The sequence below is a fragment of the Neolamprologus brichardi genome, chromosome 22 (assembly GCF_056152115.1).
Source record: "Neolamprologus brichardi isolate AB-2024 chromosome 22, ASM5615211v1, whole genome shotgun sequence".
NCBI lineage: Eukaryota > Metazoa > Chordata > Actinopteri > Cichliformes > Cichlidae > Neolamprologus > Neolamprologus brichardi.
Window position 1 is genome coordinate 18,422,149 of NC_142124.1, and position 21,813 is coordinate 18,443,961.

At 41.6% G+C, this 21,813-nt stretch overlaps 1 protein-coding gene across 1 annotated transcript; it reads right to left on the reverse strand.

The window, feature by feature from the left end:
- Positions 1-559: 559 nt before the first annotated feature.
- Positions 560-17,567, reverse strand: susd5 (sushi domain containing 5). Its single transcript, XM_006787763.2, has 5 exons — positions 17,243-17,567; positions 15,021-15,198; positions 8,213-8,322; positions 6,137-6,325; positions 560-5,221 (listed from the first exon to the last, which is right to left on the reverse strand). The coding sequence occupies exons 1-5, from the start codon at positions 17,319-17,321 to the stop codon at positions 3,384-3,386; spliced, it is 2,394 nt and encodes a 797-aa protein (XP_006787826.2). The 5' UTR covers positions 17,322-17,567; the 3' UTR covers positions 560-3,383.
- Positions 17,568-21,813: the final 4,246 nt, after the last annotated feature.

A 21,813-nucleotide genomic window follows, 5' to 3' on the forward strand; every position in this document is an offset into this window, starting at 1 on the left:
TCTTTCACCACATGAGACAAACAGTAAATCATCCCAGTATCGAAGCTGGAAAAACAATTTTTTAATATCTGTTTTAAAAGTGACTTAAATGTTAATTACTCGGCTATTCTTCGTTTCCAGTTCACCGGTCTTTAACTGGAGCCCCAATATAAAGAAACCCAGAGGTAGAAGACAGGAGAGCTGAGCAGAGAGCCCACCAGAGAAAACACTGTGGTGTTTAATAATGTTTGAACATTGAGTCTCTGTGCAGTTTGTCACATGGTGATGTTAAAAACCCACAGGGGAACATTCCCTCTGTATTACTGTGTGTCTCCAACTCTTCGCCTTCTCCTTCTGTCCTGTTTCTTTTATTACCTCTTCCTCAGCTGTAGTTCATCCCACCGATTTCTCTCTTCTGCTTCTTTTTGCTTGGAGAAGCAAAAGCATTAAAAATGTCCTGACGAAAGGACAGAGTAACATCTTTTGCCGAGTCCGCTGTGAATACTAAAGAAAGATAACAACTGAAGATTCCTATAAGTTAGTGCATCTACTTGACCCAGAGCAAAAGTAAACTAGAAGCCAGAGTTATACCACATATTTATTTTAACTTTGTGAAGACACATACAGTACACATTTCATCTTGTCATAAATCACATAAGGTTGAGAGGACGATGCTGCAAATAACTAGTCACGCTTTTAATTTAACAACATCTATTTTTATGATCCTTCTTCAGGCATCGTTCATGTGGCAAACCTGTTGTTTCGTCACAGAGTTCGTTGCTTGATAACCTACGGCGTGGGCGAGTACAGTCGCGGTAATCACAGCTGAAGTAAAAGGTACTCGCGGAGATGAGCGTACCCTGTGTAAGATATGAGGGGTGGTTTGTAATGCCACCTGTGAAACAAGAAACAAGGTATTTCCACACACTGGTAATGCTGTCGTATGTACAGCGAGTCAATACAGTCACAGATCATATGCACAGAAACACACAGAAGGCAGGTACTTAATAATTCCCCATGGCCTCGCCACATTAATGTCAGTTCATTTTCAGACACCATAAAGGAAACAGATTAAGATATTTCCTGTAAAACAGTTTGTTATTGATTTTGAAATTATGCAAGAAAATTTTTTTACCATAAAGTTTCTTTTTTATTAATCAGCGGTCCCTGTTGACAATAATTATAATCACTTCCCATGCTCTTACCCTTATATACTGTTTTATTTAATTCCTACTGTAAAACACTGAAATTTGACCACAAACATGACTATTTGTATCCATTTACATCTGCTCTTTTACATTTTCTAAATATTTGCCACATATGGAAAGATGGCACGTCGATAACAAAGAATGATAGAGTATTTTTAAAAATCCTGAATGCATTCATTTCTGTTTGGCAGAAATTGTCACAACACTGATATCTACTCAGACATGAGCAAATATTCCCAGAGTCCAGTCCTCTGTAACTGCTCATAGTGTAATGACTTATGACACATTCGCCATTATATGTGTGTGTACACTCACCGGTCACCTGTTCAACTCCTCATTAAAGGAAATATCCAATCAGCCAATCACATGGCAGCAGCTCGAGGCATTTAGGCATGCAAACATGCGCTGAAGTTAAGACCGAGCATCACAATGGAGAAAAGAGGTGATTTAAGAACGTGACAGCTGATAGCAAGGCAATAGTAACTCAATTAACTACTCGTTACAACCAAGTTTTGCACAGGGTGTCAAACCTTGAAGCAGATGACCTTCAGCAGAGGAAGACCACACTGGGTACCACTCTCATCAGGTAAGATCATGAAACTGAGGCCAAAATTCACCAAAACTGGACAAGAGAAGACTGTAAAATTGTTGTCTGGTCTGTTGAGTCTCAGTTATCACATTAGGATGGTAGGATCAGAATTTGGTGTAAATAAAAATTCATGGATACATGCTGCCATGTGTTAATGGTTCAGGCTGCTGGTGGTGTAATGGTGTAGAGGACATTGTCTTGGCACACTTTGTAGCCTTTTAGTACTAAATGAGCACCGTTTCCCCACCACACCCTACATGAGTATTGTTGCCGACCATGTTCGTCCCCGTGCACGCCTCTTCCAGCAGGATGACACACCACGTCGTGAAGCTCAGATCATCTCAAACCGCTTTCTTGAATGTGACAATGAGTCAGCTGTTCTCAAATTGGCTCCACAATCACCAGATCTCAATCAAACAGGGAATCTTTGGGATGTGGTGGAACAAGAAATTCACATCATGGACTTACAGCCAATAAATCTGCAGTACCTGTGTTATGATGTCATGTCAATATGGACCAAAATCTCAGAGCAACGTTTCCAGCACCTTGTTGAATCTATGCCATGAAGAATTAAGACAGTCCTTTTAGAACAAAAGGGATGTAAAGTGGTATTTGAGTGTATATCGATCTCTCTGTTTTAGGGCAGTGGAGTCCTATTTGTGATCATTTGAAAATCTAAATGCACTTTTTATTAAACTTTTGGCTGCGTTGAAACTGTATTTAAACTCTATGTAAACTGTATTTATTTGAGGCTGTGATTCTTTTTCACCACATTGTTTAATCTGTGGTTAGTTGGACTGATGTCAGGATCTACTCTGCTTCCTCGGTCGGTACCTTCGAACATAATTTACTGCTGGCTGGCGGATTGCACAGACCTGCGACACACACACGCACACTATCACACACACGCATACATGTGGCTGAGTCTGCAATCTGGATGCCTCTTTATGTCTCACCAGCTGAATGTCAAAACCAACACAGACAAGAAATATTTCTCCCATCATGCTCCACCTCTTATTTACACCTTTCACCAGCCTCTTTTCTTTCATCTCACCCCTCTCAGTACTCTTCATATCCTGCCGTGAACCTGCTCTGACGGTCTGTGACAACTCTCCTGTGGTGAACTACACCATTTTTTTTTCCATAAACACAATACACAGAATATCAAACAATGCACATCAGCAATAATACAAGCACTCAACAAAAACAACAGCAAGAAATCGTCATCAAAATGTCCAAGAACTTTGGAGAATGAAGTTTCAGTTCCTATATTCAGGCAGTGCTGTGCCTCATGTTGTGGTTTTCCTACATGTTAATATCTTTAAAGTCTCGCTTCTCAGCTTCTGGAGTTGAATCCAGCCTGGTTTATGTCCAGGTAGATGCCAGAGCTTTAAAAATTATGGTTAACATACAAGGACTGGAGGATTTCCTCAGAACTGATAAGTGACAGGACTATTGCCATCTTGTTTCATTCAAGTTTCACTATGTTAAGCATCATTACAATATTTTGTGCTAGCTTTTTTAAAGTTTATACCTAAGATCAACAGTTTTCAACTGAATCTTCCCATCCTTCCCAAAGGAAGAGTGTCTGTGCCAACCTCTCGCCCCTACACCTTTTGCTGCATCTCTATCTGTTGGCCATGTCTGGCCTGACTTTGGCCCTTCCCATTCATCTCATACGCCGAACTCTTCTGCTGCTGTCGTCGGTAACACCACACCGCGACAATGACTGCAGTTGCGATGACACAAATCGCCACAACAATGGCCGCCACAGTGGGGCCTCGACCGGAAGAGCTCGGAGGGAGGGGAGGGCAGGCGTCATCCACACAGATCGTCTCTCCCATCTCCCCTTCCTGCTCTCCCCTCTCCCCAGTCTCACCAGGCAGGTTGAGCACGAAGCTGTCCTTGTGCACTGGAGGGCTTGGGCCATGATCAAGGAAGGGATGATCGGTAAGGTCAGCCATCCAAGAGTCGGTGGGAACTGCTTGTTGTGTGCTGTAGTCTCCGGTCTCAGAGTATGAAGGAGAGTCTGAAGGCTCCAGAAGGTCAGGGGCAGGGGTCCCGATGGAGTCAGGCCGCACCTCCTCTAAAACCCCTAGTTCGAATTCACGCACCGTGGTGAGAGACTCTTGCTCTTTGGGCGAGCTGGTGTAAGGTCTACGAATTTCCACCTCAGTGGGTCTGGGTGTCGTCTTGAAAAATCTCCTTCTGTCTTTATCCTCTGGTTTCACCTTCTCTGTTACGGAGTCACCGTTTCCGAAAACAACAGGGTAACCGTCCAGCCACGTGTCATCTGTGGCTGACTTTCCTTCTGCTCCCCTCTGAGTGACGTTCTGATGCTTATCGGCTACCACAGAAAAAACAACATGCCGACGACTATCATCTTCATGGCTATCGTGATCTTCATAGCTCTCAGCGTCTTTGTGTCCAAAATCATCGTGATCATCAAGGTCAGCATAATGGGTGTCGTCATAATGTATGGCACGGTCAACGTGGTCATCGTGGTCATCGTGGTCATCATGGTCATCCTCGTCTAGATGTTCCTCAGAGACCTCATGATGTTCTCCATTATGATCATCATGATCCTCATGGCTTTTGTGTCCGTCGTAAGTATCATCTGGATCGTCGTACTCCTTGCGATCACGGTCCTCCTCATGTTCGCCCATGTCATAATGCTCCTCGTGATCGTCATAGCTTTCATGGCTTTCCCTTTTGTCCAAATCTTCATCTTGAGCTCGTTGCCTCTTGTGCTCATCGTGGTCTTCCTCTTGGTGGCTGCCGTCTTGATCGTCATGATGGTCATCTTCAAGGATGTCGTCCTGGTCATCATGGCGGCTGGTGTCAGGATCATCAAAATCCTCTCCTTCATGATCAGGATCATCAGCATCAACGGGATGTTGACGATAGGGCCTTTCTTGACTCGTGTGCTCAATGCTCTCCTCAGATCGGTCAACAGAGGTTCTCTGTGTTGTCTGCGTGGCTGGATTGATGAAGACCTGAGGTCCTTCCTCCTGGAAGGTCTCAGAGGGGAACCAGAACATGTGTTTCTGGGAGAGAAGAGAGACGGGTGCTTCTGTGGCTTCCACTGTATCAATCTTGGCGACCTCAGTTCTCTCCTGCTGCCACGTCCGAGGACCTACCAAGTCCTCACCAGCCCGTTCCTCATTTTGTTCTCGTTTAACTAAAGCTCCTTCAAATATTTCACTACCTTCAGCCACTTCTCCTCCCACTTTACGCTTTCTGCTCAGGTCTCGATGGTCCTCCTCAGCTTTGACTCTAAAATTCGTCTCTTGCTGCTCCACGCTCATCTCTCCATGTGGGTACGCAGCTGCATACACTTCCTCGCGTACATCGCCATGAGCCTCTAATGCTGTCTCAGGTTGGCGCTCTGCCTCTATGTAGGAATCTGTGAACTTGTCCTCGTAGTCTGTGTGACTCACCTCATCTGCAGAAAGACAAAATAGAAATGTGTAAATTATCAAGTCAGATCGAGTATCTACATTTATTATTTATTATTTTATGACTCAAAGAAAGTTAGCTAAAGTTCCCAAAATATTTAGATTATGAACCCTTAAACTGAGAAACAGTGATTTCAGGTCAATGCCACCTCTTTTAATTAAATATGATGCCAAAGGCAGTCTCCAGTAGATAGGCATTGCAAATTCTCTGCTCCACTCTTTGGTGGCTTCATAATGATGCCAAGGCTCCGAAAAGTCACGGCATCCTACCAAGAAATAGAAAATAAAACCTACACAAAACCTAAGAAAAATGCTTGTTTTTTGGTTTTTTTGGTGTATTTTCAATGACATTTAGTGGCACTGCTGGATAGATTTTGAGACCTTTAGCTGGAGCCAACTATTGCCATCTGTTTCCACTGATCATACTGAGCTAACATAATCTGGCTGCTGGGTTGGCAGACCCTGACGTCACTGATTCTTGTTTCCAAACCAGCAAAATGTCAGTGTCACTCTTGAACCAGTTCCCCTGGTACACAGCCAGTTCTTTAAATCAGAAACACAAAAAAATGGTTTGAGATTATGATCAAAGCTGGACCTCAAAATGTCTGGGTAGAAAACAGATATTTGAGACCTTTTAGAGGCTCCATTAACTAAACATAGCTGCCAATATTGTAAGAAAATTAAAATCTAGAGTAGTTTTCCTTGGAAAGTTTATGAACGACTGCTTTAGATTAAAAGCATGATTAACTGTTAGCTAATAATCCACACAGGCCATGCATTTTGCCTTTATAAAGGATTAGCGACACAAGCTAAAGCACCAGTAACACCATTTCCGTCCCAGCTAACAACTGAGAGTCTGTTCAAGCACAAAGAATCAAGCTTTGACCACAACAGCCTCTTACCTTTAACACAAATCTGCACCAGTCCATACCACTCCCCACAACTGTCACACAGCAGGCTGAAGGCTGTGTGTCCACCAGGCATCACGTAACCTGGGACACATGTGTACAGAAGCTCATCTCCCATTTCGGACCCAGAGTGACTCTGCAGGCGTGCATTAGGAAAAGATGGGGGGTCTCCACATGGCTCATCTATCAGCAACAAGCATATAGATGCACGTATTTAGTAATAGAGCTGTTATACTTATTCCATAGGAAACAGTGTTCTCTGTAAATGTCAACCAATGCTTATCAGCTTTATAATATCAGTATATCATTTGTAAAGACAAAGAATGAACGAATTAATTCTGGACATGAAGCAAAAGCTTTTATGTAAAAGAATTATGTGAATTTTAAGAAGATGAGGATAAAGCATGAATATTAAACTGAAACTGGTCCAATCTTCATGGATATTGATGTGGATAACTATGCATGTTAAAGTTTTCATCAAGGGTGATGGAAAGCAGGTTCGAACCTTGTCAAACTTTGGATTCAGGCAAAGGAATGCCAGGAATTCTGTGTCTGCATCCTTGCATGTTTTCAGGGCTATGCTTTGTCTCTGAACCTAGTTTTATTTTCATGTACAGGATCTCGAGGTATATCTGAGGTGAGCAAGGTATTTGCTTTGAGAACCTCAGAATCGCACCCCTGCTTTTGTGGATGATGTGATTCTGTTGGTTTAATCAGAGCGTGACTTTCAGCATGCACTGGAGCGGTTTGCAGCCGAGTGAGAAACAGGTGGGATGAGAATCAGCGCCTCCAAATCCAAGGCAACGGTTCTCTGCCAGAAAACAGTGGAATGATGGGGAGGAAGGCTGCCTCAAGCAAGAGAATCCAGTCATCCTGGGATGTCATTCACAAGTGATGGGAAGGTGGAGCACGAGATAGGTCAGCGCATTGATGCAGCATCAGGAGTAATGAAGACATTTTACCGGACTGTTGAAGCAGAATCTCTGTGTCTACGTCCCAAACTTCACCTACGGTTATGAAATCCAGATAATGGCCAAAAGAATGAGGTCACAAAAACAAGCGGCCAAAATGTGTTTCCTCCACAGGGTGGTTGGCTAACCTTAGAGAGAAGGTGTGGAGGTCAGACATCTGTGGGCATCGCAGAGTAGAGCCACTGCGCTTGCATTTTGAAAGGAGATAGTTGAGGTTGTTCGAGCTTCTGGTTAGGATGCCTCCTGCGTGCCTCCCTTTGGAGGTTTTTCTGGGGCACCAGTTGGGAAGAGATCCCAGGGTGGACTCAGAATCTGCTTAAGACATTATGTATCTATTCTGTGCTGGGAAGGTCTCTGTATCCCCCGGGAGCAACTGGAAAGTGTGGCTGGGGAGAAAGACATCTGGGATACCCTGCTGCCAACTTGACTTCAGATAATTAAGATAATTAAAGATAATGGATGGATCAATACAGTTTGTTTTGCATTATATTCATAATATATTGTTAAATTCTAATAACAAGTGTTTTATTGTTTATTATGAACTAAGATATGATTTAAAATGTGAAATAAAGTTTAAAAATCCACCAAATGGTTATTCAAAAAGACATTTTGACTATAGGCTGTAGTGCAACTTCTTTTTACGTGTTTCAGATTAAATGTGGAATTTTTAATTAGTTCAGTGTAACCGTGTGAGTGGGTTTCCCTGACAATGGTGCCTCCAGGGATCCTGTATTTAATATACCCAACCATAACTAGACAATCAGCTGTGTAGTTGGTTTGCCTGTATCAAATGGATGTGAAATGTTCACATGTGCTCCCACAGCAGAGAGTGTCTGTGCCAACCTCAGGGTGTGTGGCACATGGACTAGAGAAATCTTCCATGTTTTGATCCAAAACCTGGCAATGATGTGCCAGATGTGATGTGTGTCACTTAGTTTCAGCTGCATCAGAACTAACACACATTCATGGATCCAGCTGATTCACATCACATTTACATTTACACACACACAAACCTGAGTCATTCATGTCCTGATCGCTACTACCATTCCTCTTCTACGATCCTTACGTACTGTGTATGTTTTCGTGTGGGTTTGCTGACCTTTGTCTTTGATGCAGAAGGCGTCCAGGTGTGCTGCGTCCTCTGTGCCATTTTCTGTCCTCACTTCTACAGCTTTCAGCACACCGCCCACAACATTACACACTGTGGTCCTGGAAATAAACAGACAGTGACGCCTATGATATCCATACTGCATAAAATCAAGTTACATGTTCACATTCTCATTAATTAAAACGTGACATAACACTTACTTGACTATAGAGGAGCATTTCATAATGGTGTCTGTTGGTCTCTGTTGCTATTCTTTCTCTTTGTAACAGCTGTGCTATATTTTGTGCACATTTTGAGCATTCTTAATTTAGTGATCGTCTGGTTAATTCTATTTAATTCTATTTAATTCTATTTAATTACCTCCAAAGAGCTTTAGTTTTAGCTACTATAATTTTAGTATTTTTGAGCTCTTCTGTCCGTGTGTGATGTACCTGCACAGTTTGCTAACAAAGCTTGCTAGCATTATCAGAACACTTATGTTCACTTCAATAGAGTAATTCAGCAAACATGGCTTAAACCCTGAAATCATCTCCCAGATCAAACCTGGTTGCAGTTCAGTTCCAAAAACTGAGCAGGACCTGGACATGATGTTGTTGTTTGCACTCCCAAAGAGATAGTCTGACTTGAACATCTCTTAGTGAGGGATAAATATAGATTAGATTGGTGCATTCATTGCAAAAAAGGAATTAAATACATCTGTTTGGGTTTTTTTGCTTTTTAAAGACAACTTATATAATCATTTATGATTATGGGAGCCTTTAAAAAAGACACTTTTAAGCATTTTTCTGCATGTTTATGGATAACTAAATTCTCACTAACTCACTGGAGCATGGTGAACTTAATATGTTGGACGGTTACAACCATCCTTAAACCCAGGTTCCTGCTGATTCCTGAGCAAGAAGCCAATTAGCTCAGAGTTCGGTCCAAAAGTGTGAAATCAAGAGTTTGACTCGCCGCTGAGAAAGTGACAATTTCATTGAACAATAATATTCATCACAACAACCTTTTTTTCTGATTAAAAGATAAAATAATTACATATCATAAACCAATTCATGAGGACAGAAGCTATGATGAAATGTATTGACACTTTTGTCAATGAATAATAACGAAATCCAGTCAGAACTAATTAAGTTGCGTAGAAAAGTGGGAAGTTTGGTAACAGACACAAGTAATCTCCTCATGCAGTAAGGTGGGACATGGACATTTGGATGACTAGCTCCCAGGTGAACAAATGACTGAGAGTAAGAGAAGAGGAGACATATGGACGCAATCGCATTTGATATCAAGGAAAATTAGATGCTTTGTAAACAATGTGGAGCAATTCTCACCAGTAAAAACATGACAAAATTTTACGCATTACATTTTAGTCAGCTGAATCCACTTTAGATTTAACCTACGATAATCTTACAGTGTTTAGTCGACTGAAACTAAATAATGTTTTAATCTAAAACCTACTAATAAAACTGAATCAAAATTTGCTGTCAAAATGACCACAGAACCGAGGTGCTATTTTTCTTCTCATTCTTTCTATCAGATTATTTTTTTAATTGTTTCATCTAAGTGATAACAAGATTGTAGAACACAAGTTTTATCTTTTTTAAACATCCAGGCAACATTCAACAAGTACCTCGAATTAGTGTCGAGGTCATGTCTCCAACATCGGGTTTGCTTTTTAGTTTTGAACTAGTTTTCAGCCGTGAACAAGAACTATCGCTACAGTCATTCAGCATTGAAATGTTTGCTGAGAAGATATGAAAAGTTTATTATAGCAACCTTGTGACTAGGGAAGGGTACCGGTTCTGACATAAACGGTAGTAACCAGACCGAAAAGCAGCACACATTTTGGTGCTTTATTTCGGTGCTTTATTTCGGTGCTTTTTTTTTCCTGAGATGTCATACACTTCAGATTCTAGCCAATCATTTTACGTTTCCAAGGATAGTAGGCGGGGCCAGGTACATTTTAAAGCAGAGCTACAGATTAAAAACGCCCAAGGCGAAGCGGTCAAAAGTCTGGCTGCACTTCACAGCAAAAGATGCAAACTCATCAGCCTGCAACAAGTGCTTTAAGGTGATACTGTGCAAAGGAGGTAACACCTCGAATCTGATGAAACACCTGGCGACGCATAGCGTTTTTTTTAAAGCCGAGAAATGCACCGTACCTACTACGGGTGTGGTGCCTCTTATCGGACCCGGAGTTAGCAACATCCCCCAAAAATCCAAAGAGTACAGTCCTGGCCCCTAGCCCTGCCAGTGTGCCAGAAATGATGACGGATGATGATGGAAGCAGCCGTTCTTCTCTGCGTGAGTAGCTTAATGTTGTTTGTGTGTAATTTACGTTGCGTACGCTAACCACGTTATTACATTAATGCATGTAAGGTGAACTAGCAAACACCGTCGTAGTTACATGCGGCTGTCTTTTTGTTTGATGGCAGGTACTCCCTTCACCCTGGCCAAAAAGGCTAAAATGACCAAAGAAAAATTGGAAAACAGTTAAACATGAGAGGTTTTTGGACAAAGTTTGTGTTTTTTCCATTGTTTAAGCACTGCTTCCAGCCAAGAGTGATACCATATATGCCCTATAGCTACAGAAAAGGCTAACATTGTTATCTTTTTACAAAAAAAACAGCTAAACATGAGTTTTTGGACAAAGTTTGTGTTCTCCATTCTTTAAGCACCGGTTCGAGCACCGTTTAAGCACCGGCACCGTTTCAAAAGTACCGGTTTGCCACCGGTATCGGATAAAACCTAAACGATACCCATCCCTACTTGTGACTGACAAGTGGCTACAGTGAGGCTGTGTAGCTGCTCTTGGTTCTTTAGTCAGACCTTCACCTCACTTTAAAAAAGCCAAGATAAGACTGCCCACAATGCCTCAAAGCAGTGGATTGCAAACCAATGAATAATATCCATCAATTATTTACAGTCTACCAGTCTGCCATCATTTATTTACAGGCCTGACCAGCATGCTGGGAACCAGTGGACTAAAACAATATGTAAAAAAATAGCTAGCTCCATCACCAGCAGCTTCAAAAGTAGAATTCTAAATACAATGCATTGGAAATGTTTTGAGTATTATATATTTTTTGGCTTTATTTCTGTATTTTTTTCTGGGAGATTATGAATGCAGGTCATTAATGTGAAATTAACACTGAAACATTCCTCTACATATTCCCTCCGACCCCTGATATCTAAAGCTGTACCTCTGATTAAGTGCGCATGTGGGAAAGTTGACTGCGCACACAGTTTATTCACCACCACTTGATTTGTTGCCCATTTAAATATTATTGCAGTATGACATCAGGGTCCAGGAACACACATCATGACTCAGAAATGTTGCAGTATCAGCGGCTGTAGCCTTTGGCACAGTGTTATCCCACGCTGATACATTATGGATAGATGTTCCCAGAGAACAAGCCTTAGGTTACAGCCAACTTCAAATAGAGAAGTCATAACATTGTGGACATAAAGCAGCACGTATTCCACTGGGACTGAATGAGCACAGCTCCTACAAGCTGCAGAAGCTACTAAAGCTGAGTGAATACTCCATTTATGTTGCAGCATAATCACATTATTAACCCGTTTATCATCCAAAAACACCAGATAAGACAAGGCCAATCAGATTATGTTCCCACAGAGGCTGGCAGTAGCAATCAGTCCTGTGGGAAAATTCAGAAATATGAGCTTTAACAGCAGGTTTGATTGGTGATATTAGTTACTAAGAATCATTCTATAGAATAGACACTGGGCCCGGCACAAGTGTGTGCATCTGATCTAAACAAAGCATCACTAATTGGAAATAATGTAACTAGCAGGGGCGCCAGTTTAGCTCACCAGATTGAACAGGCGACCCATAAACTGTAAGACTATTGCAGAGGCCCGTGTCTGAATCTATCCTAAGGTATTTGCTGCATGTGTTCCTCCTGTTCTCTCTCCCAGGTTTCCCCTCATCTTTCAACTGTACTGTCCTGATAAAGGCTTTACTAGCAGTGCAGTGAGAGAGTGGAGCAGGTCAGACTGTATGCGTGTGCCATGTTAGCTTTGCTTTATGGGGGAGAGAGTCTGAAGGAGAAAAGAAGAAGATAGAAATCACAGAGAAAGCACTCAAAGAGGCAAAAACACTGACGACTGTTTAAAAATGTAACTTTCATCCCTGCAGGTATCTGTGCCCGAGAAGAATCCATCACCTGACAGTGCGTGACTGCTACAGGGAACACCCAGAAGTATGCGCGCATTCATATGAAACAGCCTTAATTCATTTTTCTTGTATAACAGTGTACAGAGGTACAAAATGACTGACAGGTCAGAAGAAGATGCTAAGGTGGAAGAGTCAGCGTAGGAGGCACTTGTTAAAGCTCCTAATAGACCTACAGACTTATGTCATACACATCTGAGGTGGTTAACTGGCACTGACGCCAGTCTGGAAGCCATCACAGTTCACACACCAACGACACAATTATTCATCTAAGCAACCAATATGTGAGTGAGGGAGTGGGTGAGGGTGGCCTTTACACAACCAGTGGGAGTGTGTGCGGTGAGGTGGGCAACAAAACAGAAAAAAAACCAGACAAAAGGATGGAGGGACAAGAAAAACAGACCAAAAACATTAATAAAACACCTGCAATCAATGTATTTTTACCTTTAACTAACATTGATTGATGAGCTAGATATATATCAGGAACCACCATGCTACGCTTCAGAGTGATGATTTATTTATGATGAAGACCACGCAGGAGAGGAGGATGAATCGCCTGTGAATCGTATTTCCCTCACACGCTCTGTAAATTCACAGCTCATAAATAATCAGCGCATAATGTCCGAATGACTGCAGCACCTTCAGCTGTTGGACTGCTTTTTCTTACTCTGTGTTTCCTGATATATTAGAAGAACATTCTGGTGCTTTTCTGCAAAACTGCCTCCAACACAGACCAAGGTTGTCTGTGTTTCCTGAAAAAGTTACAGGAAACGTTCACTGTATCTGAGTATACGTCAGATTCCACGTCTGTCATTGTCACTGCTCGAATAAGCCGTCCAAAAAGGAGAGGCGTGAGGTGTGTAGCTCCTGACTTCAGCAGACGGAGCTGTGGTAGCAGGGTGATATAGTGTGAAACACAGTAAGGGAGTGTGAAAGCTGATGTCCGCTCAACATGTACAGAGCCAGCGGTGTATAAATATATATAAAACCAGATATGTTACAAGCATATTATTGTATGTTAGAAACTTGGTGGCCACTTTGAACCAGGTTAACCCCTGAAAGGTTTTATTTCTCAATTGTTTCAATGAAGTCTCCGTTCATTTTTATAACAAAGTTTCCAGTTTGGGAGTTTCGTTGTGGTTGACCAGCCCTGTAGGTGGAATAGTCGGCCGCTCCCTTATTCACAAAGGGTCACTACAGCAGGATATGCTAAATGCCCTTCCCGACACCACCGCCAAGGGATTTGTGCCTCCTCCCAGGACACACTGTTCACACATTACACCAACAGAGAGAAACATCACTTAACCTGTTTTCTTTAACCTTGATAAAAAAAAACAAGGTTCAATAAATCTGTGAAAGAACCCCAGCACTCACAGACTAATTGCATTTTATAGTCTCTAATATACTGTAGAGCAGGGGTGTCAAATATAAGGCCCGGGGGCCAGAATTGGCCTGGCAGAGACGCCAACCCGGGCCGCACTGGATGTTTTTTGAAAAAGTGATCGAGGGCATACATTTTGGAGTTTTAACTACATTTTGTCCCAATGATGAAGACTTTCCCCACTGTCTTTCATACTAAACTAGAGTAACAGATTAACAGTTAAATAGTTAAATGACAGAGCAATAAAAGCTTTTACAAATCAATCAATCAATCAATAAAAAGGATTTTTTTTTACTTTATAACTCTATCTTTTATAATTATAGGACAGTCTGGGCCATGAGCTACCAGAACTTTTTATAATTTGTAGATTTATGTACATTTCTGTCATGCTGACAGATTTCTTTCATTAAATAGAGCAACTTTTCTTTATCATGTAGTAAGACTGAGACAGCCTGTTGACACTGAACTTCTTTTTCTCGTACTGAGATAAAATGTGCAGTTAAATGTCTTGACACTGAGAGAAAAGGGGGATTTTTACTTAAAAGTTTTGAATGAACTCTAAGTCGTGTCATTTAGAACAACCATTAATAATCATTTGGATTTTGGCTGACATACACCGAGAATTTCAGGGTCAGCTTAACCATTTATTGGTCAAACAAAGAGCACGTTTTGCTGTGAATGGACCCCAAAAAGCATCTCAACTATTATTCATTAAAAGCAGGCAAGTGTTCACCAGCTGTCTGCACCCATTTAAAAAGAACATGTTTCACACTCTTCATACATCTTTCTATTAGGAGCTGCAGTATAGGATACTATAGTAGCAGTAACAGTGTTCATGAGGTTTTATCCCTATAATCACCACTTGTCAGCTTCATCTCCGTTTAAGCAAACCGGGTACCGCTCTTCCTCCAGGCCCAAATCTGCTCTGTTCTGAAAGCTGTGAGTGTCGTTACCGTGGAGATGAGAGGTGTAAATGGAGGCAGTTGTCGACATGACACCCCATCTCAGAATTCCCTCCTCCTCCAGGAAGAAACAGAGGAGTCTTTCTCCCTCTCTGCTTCCTCTCTCTGCTTTTTCTCCTTCCCCCCTGAAATGTGTCACTCTTCTATCTCCCCGCTCGCTTTCTTTACTTCCTGTCTCTTTCATCCATTCCCGAAACCTCCGTCTCACACACACACACCATAATGACCTCTGACATCTCCTCTGAAGACAGCTGCTATTCTTACCCTACTGAGCCCCCGTAGAGCCACCCGCGGGTGCACGGGGAGAAGTAGCACTCCACCACAGCGTGACGAAGCTCCTCTACTGATGCCAGGCGGCCGCGGTGCGAGGCACAAGCTTGCTCAGCATCTCTGAAGCCCTGCAGGTCAGAGGAGTTCCTCAGGTCCAGCACAAACACTCGACCTGAGGAAATGCAAGGAGATTAACATTAAATAACATCTTATACGAACAAATTCAGGATAATAGCAGAATGTGTAGTAAATGGAAGTAAATATCTTTAAGGACTTCCTAAAGCCTCACTCGTGAGTGTGAATCTCAGCGGCGCAGTCGTGGATGTGCGAGGATCTGCTTTGCCCACCCCCCTGTGATCATTAATTGACTGCAGGAGCGATCACAGCGGCATACCGGTCCTGTCATTACCACCCCGTTCTCACATCACGGCTGTCCAGTAACACAGGACAGAAATGTGCTCCAGGTTCATAATCGCAGGAGTTAAGTTTTTGAAATATTTACATGACTCTGAGATAAACCAAAATAAGCTGTATCTGGCACAGAGGAGAAGTCTTCCTTCAAGGCTTTCTGCCAGACAAGCTCTCTAAAAATGTGTTGCTGAAAGGCTGTAGGAGGGCACTGGTGAGACAAGCTGTGCACGGGAACTGAAGTTGCTGCTTATAGTCATTCTTCTGAGTTTACTGAATACCTGCAACTTCAGAGAGTTATCTGCAGAGGCGTGTTCAAAGACAGCTTTATTTTAAAGCCTCAGTTTTGATGACTGTTGTAGATGGAGACATATTGTCATTTGTTTGTATGATTCTGTTACAGCGATTATTCTGTTTTAAGTTCATGGTTCGATATTCGTTTAGTGTCCCTGGTGTCTCTGTGCATCATGCTTAAATTTCTATCCCTGTTTTATCACTTCCTGTTTTATTTTGACAGTCATTTATCATTTTGTATTTGCTTTTACTTCCCTTGTCTTGTTGTCCCTAATTATTTTCAGTTCTTTTTATTCTCCACTCCCCCTGATTAGTCCTCACTGCATTTCATTTTCCCCCATCTGCATCTGTTTCACCTGCTCTTGAGTGTGTTTTGCTTCTATTTTGGATTTCTTGGTGTGTTTGCCTCATTGGACTTTGGTTCTTTAATGAAAGTTGGTTTTTATTTTTGACACATCTGTTTATGAGCCCTGCATTTGTGTCCTTTTGCCGCACCTTGTGGCAAAAGCTGCAGCAGATGACACAGCAGCACTTCTGTAATTATGTATAGCTATTAATAATTTTTGATGGTGTTAACAATTTTTTTTTATCAGTTTTTTACGTTTCAGACAGGTGAGCAGTCACAGTCAGTGACTGTCACCGGCTGTAAGATCACTTTTGTTTTATTGTCAATAAAAGTTTGACCCATTTAATTAAGTTCACGATATTCTTTCTTGTCAATCTTAAGTTTCTATCTTCATTCCTCAAATTGGTCCATATATGCAGGAGTGTCATCAAGGATGTTTCCTATAACTATATAAGACAGAAACTGTAACAACTGTAACAATGAAAACACATTTAGTTACATTTAGGTTCCTCTAAATAAATTATTCTCTGTGCATTCACTGAATCTTTAGATCCCAAAGTCACAAATAAAAGAAGAATGCAATTTGGACTGTTTATTATTCATTTTTAATAAATATCTCAGATATTATGACAGTGTATTGAGTAACCTTAAGTTTCATGGAAGAGAAGCATCTTTTTTAAGCTGTTTAGAGGGCTCGCCTGCACTAAATGAAAATTCTCAAAAACCTATATAGCTATCGATCCACGAGGGGGCACCAAAATCTAAAGTTGCCTAGGGCATAAAAAGGGCTAGAGACAGCCCTGCTAATCAGCCACTGAAAATAATATAAGAGAAAACTTTTTAGCAACAAAGCAGTAAAAAAAATAATCTTCTCTCGTGCACTCTAAAGGTTTGAGAATGACTGCTGGACAAAGCAGACCACTCACACAGCTTAGACCAAAGAACAAAGTGCGGGTTTAACGGGAGAAATAGTGTGGTGTAATTGTCTCTTTTGCCATTAAACATTTATTTTAGAACACTTTTTGACTGTAACAGGCTTGGTGCCAATTGCTGGCGCGCTATGCGTAATTGGCGCACATCACCACCACAGCTTTAGCAAATGGACAAAATTAGATCAGAAAATAATTTTACAACGAGGTTATTTCAATGATTTCAAATGTTTACTTACCGTCTGCAGTTACAACAGTCACCAGAAGACAAGCCAGGCATCCAAACAGCAGCAGTTTGTGATAACAGCGATCCAGCATCTTTTTTCTTCCGTCCACAGCTGTACACTAACTGTCAACTCTTATTTTTAAGAGAAAAGAAAAAGTTTTCAAAAACTTCAAAAATTTGTATTTACAGGCTTGCAGGGTTAAGCAAACTCCTGCTATTTCCCTGCGGGTGGCAGAGGTTGGCTCTGGGAAGGTAAGGGGCTTGTTAACAAGTGAGGATGTTAACAGAGCTGCTCAGGAGCGAGGCGGTTATCGCCCCCAAATAGTCGCACTGGCAAGCAGATGGAGCACCTGTGTGAAAACTCGCGTGTACCCGCTAGAAAACAGGCGACGTCACGCCACAGTGTCTTGAAGGTGGGCAAAGAAGAAAGAGAGAGAGAGAGAAACTTTGGCTGCAGATTAAAAGGGATCCAGCCTGCTCAGTGTTTATGAGCTGGAGTAAATAAAAGCCTGTAAACTATGAGTGAGTGTACATTTACGATGATATTAAACACTCTCTAACAAATAGAGGACCTGTACACCCAAACTAAACACATCTCAGCCCATAATAATCTTGATTAAGGTGTACTGGAGCTGCACTCGTGCGAGTGTGGACTCGTGCGCGTCCCATTTGGTGAGGGAGATAAATACAAATGGCCCACACGAGCGCATAAAAAACATCCAGGCATTGTCTCAGTGAATCTGCAGGTGAAGATAACACACACACACACACACACACACACACACACACACACACACACACACACACACACACACACACACACACGTTACTGTCTAGAAAAATAAAAGCTATCGCCGCGTGCACATGTGTTTGTAAACAGAAACACAGGAAATATCCATTTGCATCTAATCGCATCCGTGAGGATGGTGTTATTTGCAGCATGGCGGTTGCTCTCCTGCTAGTCAGCTTTTAAAGCTCATCTACAAGTGACGGCTTAAATATCTGGAAGTTGAAAATTCAGTCTGGAGTTTGTAAATTGGTAACTAATGGTCAATCTCACACAGTTTTGACAGTGGATGTCGTTTATCTAAGAGTTATGGATGTTTTCTCAGGTTTTCAAACTCAGATCAGAAAATATGAGGCGATATTAGAAAAATTGTAAAGACTGCTTTATTCTTTAAATAAAGTTCAAAAGTAAGATTGGATTGAAAAATGGATGTGCTGTTATTACTGATGAAGTAAGGTGTAAGTAACAATGTTTGCACTTGACATGGAGCTAAATGCATACAAGGACATTTGTTTTGGGTTTTTTTTGGTTTTTTAAACAAAGCACAAAAAGTAAGGAATTTTGTGTCTGGTTGATTATTCCTGTGTTGTAACAATGCTTCTTGGCAATAAATCTGACACCTTTGGAAAGCCGTTTATTTCCCCTTCACATGGTGGGACATTTGTAAGAAACAGGCATTAGTGGGTTGAGCAGCTTGTTCTGCTATTGACTCTTGATTAGTGTCATTTGTTGGGTTGGATGAAGAGTCTGAAGTCTGAAGAAATAGGACACATTGGTGATTTAACAGTTTATTCATTTAACAAACAGGGACCTTAGTACCATGTGGAAAAACTATGCACAGCCACAACAGGTTGGCACCTCCTCCTCATGCTGGCCACCAGCTTGGTCACACACACTGCTGTGGGATAGTATCCCATTCTTCAATGCAGCATTTATCACAAGTCACCTATGGTGGTTGTGTTGGTCACAGAATAAGGTGTTTGGCACTGGGATTTATAAGCCCATGATTGTCTGTCTGTGAAGTACCTGTAGCTGACAATGTTTTCCAAGGTTATTATAGTTAACTAAAACTAAACTAAAAACTAAAAATATATGTGAAGAAAACATTTTAGTTAACTAAAATAAAAATAAACAGACTGTTAAGGAAAGTTAACTAAATAAAATTATTTTTTCAATTAACAAGTAATATAAAAAAGATTTTTAAAAATATCTTTAGTTTTAGTACTTGTTGACCTTTTAAAATTTGTTATCAAAACTTAGCTGATGACGCATTGGTGGACGTGTTTATTGAGACTTTTGCCGTCTAAACAACTGCTTTTAAAAGGTTTTGTATGTTTTACTGTAATACTTCTGCTGATTTTCCTAAATCCTGCCTCTGACATATGTCCTCCATTCAACAAAAGACTAAACTAACACTGACATTAATAGAAACCTAACCAAAGCGAGCAAATCTACTCTGGAAATTAACTGAAACTCAACTGAATTTTAAACAAAATGTGAAAACAAAATAAAACACAAACTTGCAGCTCTCAACTGAGTGAATGTGAACAGCTGCACCACTCTACAGAGGTCTGTTTCCATTTCACTGTGTTTCTGTCTAAACTAGAGAAATAAAAAGGGAACAGAAAGAGGAAAACAATTTAAGAAGCACTGTTGGAGCCATGTGTAAACCCTCAAATACAGAACTCTTTCTCCAAGTAAAGCAATCTCAACAACAAAAACTTGATTTTTAAATTCCTTAAGGAGTGGTGCCATCTTTATTGAAGATTCACGCTTAGTCATCTCTTTCACATCTTTCTTTCACATCCCATGTTTTCCATTTTCGTAGTTTTCCGTGTTTCCTGTATCCCTCTGGAGTCCCCCATTACTGCCTGCTGGCTTTGAATCCCCACTCTAATGTTTTTCCGTGTCAGTCCCTCTTCTCTACATTTCCTGTCACATTCTTTCAGCCAGCACTCATGCACCTCTCATGCTGTCACGGATGTCATCTACAGAGGGTTGGACGCAGAGATCAGGTGGGCTGGGATCCTGACTCATGTACAGGGTCTATTTCTGGATGACCGGGGGTCGTACAGGGGAGGGGAGAGAGATGGTGATTCACACCTGCACCATCTCAGAGAGGCGGGTGAGAATTATGTTTGCTGCAGGTGTCCTGGGGCCACTCTGACAGATGCTCGTCCGGACATCACACAGGTGTGTAATCCCACAGGACTTCCAGGACACACCTATTAAGTAGTCTGTGCTGTAGAGGTAAACACACACACACACACGAATACTCAACCACAATTCCTCTGAGTATGTGCGAGACCGCTGACTTCCCATGTGAGACATGTCCTACCAGACGGAGGTGTGTGATTGACTCGGAGGAAATCTCTGGTCATACCAATGGAAGCCGGGGACAGATGGAGGTATGGCTCTGTCTCCATGGCAACAGTCTCCTAAAACCCCAGTGAGGGGTGGGAAGCAGACAAACAGGGACAGCTTTGAAAGGCCAGAACTGAATCTGCATTCAAAGAAAATGTTATTTCAAGAGAAATGATTGATTCTGTGTGTGTGTGTGTGTGTGTGTGTGTGTGTGTGTGTGTGTGTGTGTGTGTGTGTGTGCGTGCATGCGTGCGTGCATGCGTGCGTGTGTACCTGTGTGCCACCATCCTGTAAAACACATGTTTCCAAAATGTGTCTTCCTGCAGAACTAATGAAAACATTCCTGACAGTCTATAATTTTTCATGTAAATCAGGAGTCTTGGAGTCTGTCAGAGTGGCTTTGCATGATCCACAGTTTAAAGTGCAGCCCTCAAGTTCATCCTCTGTCTGAAACGAGCTGTCTTAACTCCTTCCTGTTTCTAATTGGCTGTCTAATGCAAACAGAAGGTTTGAACAGCAGGTGGCTGTGCTTTCTGTGCTCACAGCCAGAGCTGAGTGCCTGAGATAACTATATTAGATATTAGGGATATCCCCTCGTGCTGACGTCATACCCTTGGCAACTTGAAGCTTCAGCTACTGCCACAGATTTTCTACAGGACTGGGGTCTGGAGACTGGTTAGGCCACTCCATGACCCTCGCATGCTTCATCTTTAGCCACTCCTTGGTTTTCTTGGTGATGTGTTTTAGGTCATTGCCATGTCTGGAAGACCCACCCACTCATCCTCAGGACAAAGGTTCTTGTCCAAGATTTTACAATACATGGCCCCCGTCAATTGGTCCCTCAGTGAAGTCGTCCTATACTTTTAGCAGAAAACCATCCAAAAACATGAAGTTTCCACCTCCATGCTTGACTTTAAGGATGGTGCATGGAGGTCCAGACTGAGGGTGATTTATGGTCATTTGATATTTTTTCCATTTTTACATAATCACACCAAGACCTGGTGGTCTTGTAGCTCATTCCAGCCTTGTGCAGGTCTATAATCTTGTGCCTGATGTCCTCAACAGCTCTTTGGTTTCACCCATGGAGGTGGAGAGGTTAGAATGGACAGATTTTACTCTGTGGACAGGTGTGCTTTGTGCACATAAGGACTATATCCCAAATTGATTAATTGTTTGGTTATAATCTGAGGGAGCCCAATTCTGGTGGGTTTGTAGGGGGTCAAATACTTATTTCACTCACTGACAAGCAGTTCAATTTTTAACTTTTATGTAATGAAATTTTTCTGGATTTTTAAAATTTTTTGGTTGATATTCTGTTTTTCTCCATTAAAGTAAAACTACCATAAAATTAGTATACAAGCTACAGTGCTATAAGCATTAATATGTTTTTTAATACCTTTAAAAAAAGAGAGATTCGTGAAGAGTAAGAAGAA

What these genes read in the sequence shown, in the direction of transcription:
- susd5 (XM_006787763.2), bottom strand. Translation starts at nt 17,321, where the DNA reads ATGCTGGATCGCTGTTATCACAAACTGCTGCTGTTTGGATGCCTGGCT. An exon ending in CTCTACGGGGGCTCAGTAGG is followed by an intron (nt 8,323 to 15,020) that starts GTAAGAATAGCA and finishes GTTTATTTCCAG; the next exon opens with GACCACAGTGTGTAATGTTG. An exon ending in GGTGCAGATTTGTGTTAAAG is followed by an intron (nt 5,222 to 6,136) that starts GTAAGAGGCTGT and finishes GTCTTTCTGCAG; the next exon opens with ATGAGGTGAGTCACACAGAC.